Source organism: Bombina bombina, chromosome 7, assembly GCF_027579735.1.
Source record: "Bombina bombina isolate aBomBom1 chromosome 7, aBomBom1.pri, whole genome shotgun sequence".
Classification (NCBI taxonomy): Eukaryota; Metazoa; Chordata; class Amphibia; order Anura; family Bombinatoridae; genus Bombina; species Bombina bombina.
Genome location: NC_069505.1, coordinates 250,393,372 through 250,404,337, shown reverse-complemented (window position 1 = coordinate 250,404,337; position 10,966 = coordinate 250,393,372). Strand labels below are relative to the sequence as shown.

At 35.2% G+C, this 10,966-nt stretch overlaps 1 protein-coding gene across 2 annotated transcripts in view; it reads left to right on the top strand.

Annotated features, from left to right (window-relative positions):
• The window catches only part of EOGT (EGF domain specific O-linked N-acetylglucosamine transferase), a 198,417-nt gene that overhangs the window by 110,462 nt on the left and 76,989 nt on the right, over positions 1-10,966 (top strand). For both annotated transcript variants that reach the window (XM_053720694.1, XM_053720693.1), the window contains 2 exons: positions 5,543-5,614; positions 7,973-8,059. In XM_053720694.1, coding sequence (XP_053576669.1) covers positions 5,543-5,614; positions 7,973-8,059 — 159 coding nt within the window. The remainder of the gene's footprint in view (positions 1-5,542; positions 5,615-7,972; positions 8,060-10,966) is intronic.

The window sequence follows — 10,966 nt, the reverse complement described above, 5'->3', positions numbered from 1 at the left end:
AGGTGTGTTTTTTGTATAAGAGGGTATGTTTTTTGTATAAGAGGGTATGTTTTTTTGTATAAGAGGGTGTGGTTGTATGAGGGTTTGCGTTTTTTATATAAGAGGGTGTAGTTTTTGTAGAAGGAGGTGTGGTTTTTGTATGAGGGTGTGGTTTTTGTATGAGGGTGTGGTTTTTGTATTGTATAAGGGTGTAGTTTTTATATAAGAGGGTGTGGTTTTTGTATAATAGGGTCTGGTTTTTGTATGAAGGTGTGGTTTTTGTATTGTATAAGGGTGTGGTTTTTGTATTGTATAAGGGTGTAGTTTTTGTATAAGAAGTTGTAGTTTTTGTATAAGAAGGTGTGGTTTTTGTATAAGAAGGTGTGTTTTTTGAATGAGGGTGTGGTTTTTTTATTGTATAAGAAGGTGTAGTTTTTGTATAAGAGGGTGTAGTTTTTGTATAAGAGGGTGTAGTTTTTGTATAAGAGGGTGCCGTTTTTGTATAAGAGGGTATCGTTTTTGTGTAAGAGGGTGTCATTTTTTTTATAAGAGGGTGTGTTTTTTGTATAGGAGGGTGTGTTTTTTGTATAGGAGGGTGTGTTTTTTGTATAAGAAGGTGCGTTTTTATATAGGAGGGTGTGGTTTTTGTATAAGAAGGTGTGTTTTTGTATGAGGGTGTGGTTTTGTATAAGAGGGTGTGGTTTTTGTATAAGAATGTGTGGTTTTTGTATAAGGTGGTGTGGTTTTTGTATAAGGTGGTGTGGTTTTTGTATAAGAGGGTGGGGTTTTTTAGAAGAAGGTGTGGTTTTTGTATAAGAAGGTGTGGTTTTTGTATTGTATAAGAGGGTGTGGTTTTGCACAAAAGGTTGTGGTTTTGCTGAAGAGGGTATATATTTTTGTATAAGAGGGTGTGTTTTTTGTATAAGAGGGTGTGGTTTTATATAAGAGGATGTGGTTGTATAAGAGGGTGTGGTGTTTGCACAAGAGGGTGTGGTTTTGTATAAGAGGGTGTGGTGTTTGTATAAGGGGTGTGGTTTTGTATACGAGGGTGTGGTAGTGTTGGAAAGCTTTACATATATGTTTCCAGCTGTTGACACTGTCTTTGTCACCATTGTGAGGGAGGGAAACGAGCAGTTGCCATGAGTAAATATAATGTTTTTAGTTTCTGTTGTTAATCTGTATAGTTCAGTGTGATTAAAGTGTTACTTAATATAAAATAATGACATACTGATTTACACTGAGCAGCACAGAGCACACAGGGTCCCACACCTCTGAAAGGGTGTTGCCTGGCTACTGGTTGGATATTACTGTCTGATGGATTTATTTGTATTGCAAGTAAGAATTTAAAGGGACAGTAAAGTCAAAATTAAACATTCATGATTTAGAAAGAGCATGCGATTGTAAATAACTTTCTAATTTATGTTTCATTAATTTAGCTTAGTTCTCTTGGTGAAAGAGTAATCCTTGGTGAGTTTAGAAGTGTGCACACGTCCTTAGCAATTTGGCAACACTCTTTGCAATAATGTTTATAGCAATGTTATACATAGTTGCAAACTTTGCTGCCATAGAGTGTCTGTAGCATTCTGTAGCAGCAGTGTATGTAACTATGTATACCATTGATATAAACATTGTTGCAAACAGTTCTGGCAGATGGCTAAAGACCCGTGCACACTCCTAGGATAACTTTTTAACAAAGTATACTGAACAAAATATAATAAAAAAGTAATTTGGAAAGTTGCTTAATGAGATAAACTATCCAATCTATTTAAGTTTAATGTTGGTTGTACTGTCATGTTGTCATTTGTTAGAGAGCCTGTGATCTTTACATTATTGATTCTAACAATGGCCTTGATCGCAGTCTATCAGACAATTTGTTTTCGTCACAAAAGGGCACTTTTTTGTTTCAAGGCGATAATCATTACAGGTTTTCGGCTGTTTCTTGGAGCTGATGCAATTGTGATACAGCTATAAAATAAATGACCTTCATTCCCCTACAAGGTAGATGCTTCTCTGTGTACCTTAAGTAGCTCTGAAATGTGATTTGCAGAGGAACAGAAGGCAAGTTGATAACGTATTGCAGCTGTCAAGCTGGGGATGATAAATTTACTGAATTAGAATTTCTGTGAATTATTGAAACCAGGAAATAATTGAAAGACCTGTTTAGAAAACAATGAATCCTCTTCATTAATTATTTACTTCACTTAAAAAAGAACTAAGTTTGTAGCTTGTTTATAATGTGCTTTAAATTATCCCATGGCCTCAGAAGTGAGCATTTAATTATATATAATAATAATTAATACATATTTTATGGCAATTATAGATTTTCATTTTCATGCTAAATACTTACCATGTCATGAAAATCCTGTGATTTAAAGGTACACAGCTGGTAAGAGTTCAATGTATTCAAAGCAGCAGCATGAGCCCCCGTTCAAATGGGCTGATAGCTGTCTCTCTCACACCCACCACTTGGAAGTTGTTTTCTGTTGTTGACTCCTGTTAATGTGGATTTTCTATAGCATTTTCAGCATAGGTCTTGATTTCAACAGGATGAAGCTGTTATTACAGATGATAAAATAAAGGTAAAATGGATCACTTGAAACACATTAAAGGGGTGGAAATTATAGAGTACAAAAGTCCCACTAAAGGGACACTGTACTGAAAATTTTCAGCCATCCCTATGGAAAGGCAGCACCTCTACGATTTGATATTTTTTGAGTACAAATTAAATTCAATATAAAGGTTTTTATTTTGAAATTAAAAAGTTATACACCTTCTGTTATGCTTATTGGCTGACAGGAATGTGCTAGTAATGTTCATTGGCTGATAGGCACTTCCTGATAATGGCCACTGAGCGGAGTACCTATAAACCACTTAGCATTAAGGGCTCGATTTTGTCATGCCCTTCTCTTCACTGTGACTGTGACAAGAGAACCCGCAGTCAGGATTTATCAAGCTCTTCTCTCACTGTGACTGTGACAAGAGAACCTGCAGTCAGGATTTATAAAGCCCTTCTCCTCACTGTGACTGTGACAAGAGAACCTGCAGTCAGGATGTATCAAACTCTTCTCTCACTGTGACTGTGACAAGAGAACCTGCAGTCAGGATTTATAAAGCCCTTCTCCTCACTGTGACTGTGACAAGAGAACCTGCAGTCAGGATGTATCAAGCCCTTCTCCTCACTGTGACTGTGACAAGAGAACCTTCAGTCAGGATTTTTCAAGCCCTTCTCCTCACTGTGACTGAGACAAGAGAACCCGCAGTCAGGATTTATCAAGCCCTTCTCTCACTGTGACTTTGACAAGAGAACCCACAGTCAGGATTTATCAAGCTCTTCTCTCACTGTGACTGTGACAAGAGAACCTGCAGTCAGTATTTATCAAGCCCTTCTCCTCACTGTGACTGTGGCAAGAGAACCCGCAGTCATGATTTATCAAGCCCTTCTCTCACTGTGACTGTGACAAGAGAACCCGCAGTCAGGATTTATCAAGCCCTTCTCTCACTGTGACTGTGACAAGAGAACTTGCAGTCAGGATTTATCAAGCCCTTCTCTCACTGTGACTGTGACAAGAGAACCTGCAGTCAGGATTTATCAAGCCCTTCTCCACATTGTGACTGAGAAGAGAACCCGCAGTCAGGATTTATCAAGCCCTTATCTCACTGTGACAAGAGAACCTGCAGTCAGGATTTATCAAGCCCTTCTCCTCACTGTGACTGTGACAAGAGAACCTGCAGTCAGGATTTATCAAGCCCTTCTCCTCACTGTGACTGTGACAAGAGAACCCGCAGTCAGGATTTATCCCTACCCTGTTCTCCACCTCTTAGGTGGAGAATTTCAATCTCCCCGATCTCGTCTGACCGGGGAGATTGACAGCTCCTGCCCATTCGTGATTGGCTGTGCGCGGGCATGTGAAATTCTGGCAGCGGATTGCTGCCCGCTAGAGGAGAACTTGGGCGGACAGGGGCAAATGTGTATGCCCCTGTCCTCCATGGATTGAAAAATCGAGCTCTTAGTGTGCAACTGATACTGGTATATTAACTTACATTTACTTCATATTTCTCATGCAGAACAAAATGCCTATTTGTTAAAATGCTGCTTTTTTTATATGGATGACAGACATTTTGAGTACAGTGTCCATATAACCGACTGAGTAGACATGAGTAAATGACATGGGGTTTATGTGTTAGTCACGTGGGGTTTATATGTAAGTGAAGCAGGGTTTATGTGTAAGTTACATGGGGTTTATGTGTCAGTCAGGTGGGGTTTATGTGTCAGTCAGGTGGGGTTTATGTGTAAGTGACACAGGGTTTATATGTAAGTGAAGCAGGGTTTATGTGTAAGTTACATGGGGTTTATGTGTCAGTCAGGTGGGGTTTATGTGTCAGTCAGGTGGGGTTTATGTGTAAGTGACGTGGGGTTTATGTGTAAGTGACGTGGGGTTTATGTGTAAGTGACGTGGGGTTTATGTGTAAGTGACGTGGGGTTTATGTGTAAGTGACGTGGGATTTATGTGTAAGTGACGTGGGGTTTATGTGTAAGTGACGTGGGGTTTATGTGTAAGTGACGTGGGGTTTATGTGTAAGTGACGTGGGGTTTATGTGTAAGTGACGTGGGGTTTATGTGTAAGTGACGTGGGGTTTATGTGTAAGTGACGTGGGATTTATGTGTAAGTGACGTGGGGTTTATGTGTAAGTGACATGGTATTAATGTGCATTATGTGATGCAGGATTTATGTGTATTATGTGACTCAGGATTTATATGTATTATGTTACACAGGATTTATGTGTATGATGTGACACAGGATTTATATGTATTATGTTACACAGGATTTTTGTGTATGATGTGACTCTGAATTTATGTGTATGATGTGACACAGGATTTATATGTAATATGTAACACCAGATTTATATGTATTATGTGACACTGGATTTATATGTAATATGTGACACTGGATTTGTATGTAATATGTGACACCGGATTTATATGTAATATGTGACACTGGATTTATATGTAATATATGACACTGGATTTATATGTAATATATGACACCAGATTTATATGTTATATGTGACACCGGATTTATATGTTATATGTGACACCCGATTTATATGTAATATGTGACACCGGATTTATATGTAATATGTGACACCAGATTTTGTATGTTATATGTGACACTGGATTTATATGTAATATGTGACACTGGATTTATATGTAATATATGACACCGGATTTATATGTAATATGTGACACCGGATTTATATGTAATATGTGACACATGATTTATATGTAATATGTGACACATGATTTACATGTAATATGTGACACATGATTTATATGTAATATGTGACACATGATTTATATGTAATATGTGACACATGATTTATATGTAATATGTGACACATGATTTATATGTAATATGTGACACATGATATATAAACAGGGACTAAGGGATGAAAAGTACAAACCAGTATTGTTCCATTTCCTTTATGAAATGATCAGATCATGCAGCATCAATCATTTGTGATGTCATATTAGATAAAAAAAATAAATCATGTTTTATTTTAGGTGTGTTTTAAAGAAGCCGTCTTTTCTTTACTCCCACGAATGAGATATGGGCTGTTTTACAACACACCATTGGTATGTGACTTATCTAATACACACACCTAATATACAACACACATAGAAAAATAGAACTTGACATTCCAAATATACAAACCTAACATACATTCCAAATATACATACCTAATATACGTACCTAATATACATACCTAACATAGGTACCTAATATACATACCTAACATACGTACCTAATATACATTCCAAATATACATACCTAATATACATTCCAAATATACATGCTAAATATACATTCCAAATATACATTCCAAATATACATTCCAAATATACATACCTAATATACGTACCTAACATATGTACCTAACATACATACCTAATATACATACCTAATATACATACCTAACATACCTAACATACATACCTAACATACATACCTAACATACATACCTAATATACATACCTAATATACATACCTAACATACCTAACATACATACCTAACATACATACCTAATATACATACATAATATACATACCTAACATACATACCTAACATACGTACCTAATATACATACCTAATATACAACTTGCATAGATATACATATCAAAAATACAGACCTAATATTCACAACAAACATACATATCTTATATACATACCTACATATCTTATATACATACCAAACATACATATCTTATATATACACACATATTATACCCATATTATGCACACACATATTATACACATATACACACACATATTACACACACATATTACACACACACACACACACACACACATATTATACACACATTATACACACACATATTATACACACACATTATACACACATATTATACACACACATATTATACACATATTATACATGCATATTATACACACACACATTATACACACATGTGTGTGTAATATGTGTGTGTATAATGTGTGTGTGTATAATGTGTGTGTGTATAATATGTGTGTGTATAATATGTGTGTATGTGTATATAATGTGTGTGTATATAATATATGTGTATAATGTGTGTATAATATGTGTGTGTATAATGTGTGTCTAATATGTGTGAATATTACACACATATTATATACACACATATTATATACACACACATATTATACACACATATTATACACACACATATTATACACCCACATTATACACCCACATATTATACACACATTATACACACACATATTACACACACATATTACACACGCATATTACACACACATATTACATACACACACATATTACATACACACACATATTATACACATATTATGCACACACATATTATACATATATTATGCACACACATATTATGCACACACATATTATACACACACATATTATACACACACATATTGCACACACATATTATAAACACACATATTATATACACACATATTATATACACACATATTATACACACACATATTATGCACACACATATTATGCACACACATATTATCCACACACATATTATACACACACATATTATACACACACATATTATACACACACATATTATACACACACATATTACACACACATATTACACACACACATATTATACACATACATATTACACACACACACATTATACACGCACATATTACACACACATATACACACATATTACACACACACATTATACACACACATATTATACACACACATATTATATACACACATATTATATGCACACATATTACATACACATATTATATACACACATATATTATACACACATATATTATATACCCATATTATACACACACACATATTATACACACACATATTATACATACACATACATATTATACACACACATATTACACACACACACACATATTACACACACACATATTATACACACACATATTATACACACACATATTATACATACACATATTATACATACACATATTATACACACACATATTATACACACACATATTATACACACACACACACACATATTATACACACACATATTACACACACACACACACATTACACACACACATATTATACATATACATATTATACACACACATATTACACACACACACATATTACACACACACATATTATACACACACATATTATACATACACATATTATACACACACATATTATACACACACATATTATACATACACACATATATTACACACACACATATATTACACACACACATATTACACACACACATATTATACATACACATATTATACACACACATATTATACACACACATATTATACATACACACACATATTATACACACACACACACACATATTATACACACACACACACACATATTATACACACACACATATTACACACACATATTATACACACCACTTGAAGTCATGAAATTATTTTGTTATTTCAGATATCACACTGCTATGGATCAGGGCTGTTTAAAGCGTTTTCAGAACATGTTCTCTTCCGAATGAATATTACTCAGGAAACCTTGAAGGTATGGAATAGTATTATATAGTATTAGGTATTTATTATAGTGGCATAGAAGTAAAAATTTAACTTTTTTATTTAGAGTGTACAATTAAAATAAAAATTTGCAACAAACCTCTGTTTTCAGATGTGCCTATTTGGTCTTGTTTCCTGCTATTTATCTTCTTCCCTGTAAGCATACTGAGGAAGGCTCATGATTGTGCAAGTATGTAGAACATTGTTACAAACATGATTGCAGACACTGCTTCCATATAGTGCTTAAATCCGGCACACACTTCTGAGCCTACCTCAGTATACTCTAATAGAAAGGAGCAAAGTTTCAACAAAGGAAACCAAAACAAGTGGTAAAATTTGTGTTATTTAATTTTTACATAGTTTACCAAGGTTCAAATGTACCTTTACAAATTAAGCAAAATCACTCTGATGCCTGCAGCTCTCATTAGAAAGACATTAAAGGGACAGTCTACTTGAAAATCTTTAGTGTTTAAAACTATAGATAATCCCTTTATTACCCCTTCCCCAGTTTTGAATAACCAACAGTTATATTAATATACTTTTCTCTTGTAAGATGTATCGAGTCCAAGGATTCATCCTTTACTTGTGGGATATTCTCCTTCCCAATAGGAAGTGGCAAAGAGATCACACAGCAGAGCTGTCCATATAGCTCCCCCTCTAGCTCCACCCCCCAGTCATTCTCTTGAATGTGGTTTTAGAATTGTAGTTTTTATTTTCTACAAGCAAGAGTTTGTTATTTTAAATGGTATCAGTGTGTGCTATTTACTCTCTAGCAGAAGGGAGATGAAGATTTCTGCAGGGAGGAAGATGATTTTAGCATGTTGTAACTAAAATCCACTGCTGTTCCCACACAGGACTGAGGAGTACAAGAGAACTTCAGTTGGGGGGAACGGTTTGCAGGTTAGGCTGCAATAAGGTATGTTCAGTCATTTATTTCTAGACGAGACTGTGATAATGCTAGAAAAGACTGTTAATATCCCCATGAGGGAAGGGTAAGCTGTATTCAGAGACTAAGTATGGAATTTCAGGCTTACATAACAGGGCTAGTTTATGCTGGTTGACACTACTTCAGGGCAAACGGTTTTTATTGAGAAATTCAATAATTTCCAGCTATTTCCTTCCTAAATGCCTCCATTACTACTGTCTTACCCTTTCCCTCTATTTTAATCATTAGATCTAAGAAGCTAATGCTCTCTTTATTCCAGCTGTAAGTAAATTTAAGGTTCATGCTGTTATTATTTAATGATGTAACAAACTCTTCAATTTGTGTTACATCCCCCTGCCAAATTATCAACACATCTTAGATGAATCTAGTGTAGAATTTTATGTTATCCTTAAAGCCATTAAGGTCTCCAAATATTTTAAACAATTCAAAATAGCTAAGATATATATTAGCATATGAGGGGGCGAATTTCGCCCCCATAGCTGTACCTCTATGCTGTAGATACATCTTGCCTTCAAAAACAAAGTAATTGTGGGACAGTAAATAACTAACAACATCAACCAAATAGCTCATAAAGATAACATCAAAATTCATGTAAAACTTCAGGGTTTCTTCTAAAGCTAATAAACCTTGACTATGGGGGATGCAAGAGTATAACGAAACTACGAAAAAGACATGAATCATCTAATTTAAAGCCCTCAAGTTTTCTAAGTAGTTGTTTTGTGTCACGTAAGTAACCTGGCATGTTAGTTACAATGGGCTGCAAAAATTCATCTACCCATGCTCCTAATTTTTCACCTAGAGTCCCAATTGTGGAAATAATAGGTCTACCCGGTGGCTTAGATGGGTTTTTATGGACTTTAGGTAAGTGTTTGAAAGTAGATATGACTGGAAATTTTACTAGCATAGTATCTTCAGTTTTCTCATTTAGGATACCCAACTTCACACCTTCATCCAAGATGATTTCTAATTCTTTGACAAATTTTGTAGTGGGGTTGAATGTGAGTAGCCTATAAGTATCACTATCATTTAGTTGAGTATAGGCCTCCATTTCGTAAGAGGTCCTATCTTGGACCACTATGAACCCACCTTTATCTGAGTTGGTGATGACCAGATTTGCATTTTGTTGTAAACCTTGTAATGCCTGCCACTCTGTTCTAGATAAGTTGTTAGATCTTCTAATTTTTTGGTGTTTCTCTCTTTCACAATCATGAGAGTTTAATCAATTCCTGATCAACAATAGTATGGAATAGCTCTATATTTTCACCTCTAGATTGTGAAGGGTAGAAGTGTTTGTGTATTTAGTGTTACTCTTGGGAATGACATGTTGTGTCTCTCCGTGTCTAGTGCTGTCTCTATGTAATGCTGCTAAACTAGTTAGATCACATAATTCACCAAAATTCATACTTTCAATATTACTAAATACAATGTTATTGCTACTTGAATTATCTACATCTCTATCTAGAGTGGCAGCCTGCTCATTTATGTTTATTTCTGAAAAATGTTTTTTTAATGTCACTTTTCTCATAAATTTATTTAGATCTAGAAGTACATCAAATAGGTCAAAGTCATTGGTGGGTGCAAACCCAAGTCCTTTTGCTAGAACTCTTTGTTGTTCTTTCGTCAATGGTGTGCTTGAAAGGTTTATCACATTCTGCCCCTCTGATTTTTCCTGTATTTTGACCCTCTGTTAGCTCTACTGGGGTATCTCGGTGTAGAAGTACTTGGATCAGCTCCTGTATTTTTACCCGCCAGTATTGTAGAATCCTGTTTAACTAATTCAGAGAAGGATTTTCGCTTTGTGTTATCTTTTGGTCTAGCTCCCAGACTTTCACTTTGATGTTGTATAGTGGTTGAAATTTCGTTGTTATCCACTATATTTGATCTGTCCGGGGCTCCTCCCTGTTCCAACTCTGAAGCAGTTGATTGGTCTCCAGTCATGTTTAGAGAGCAGTC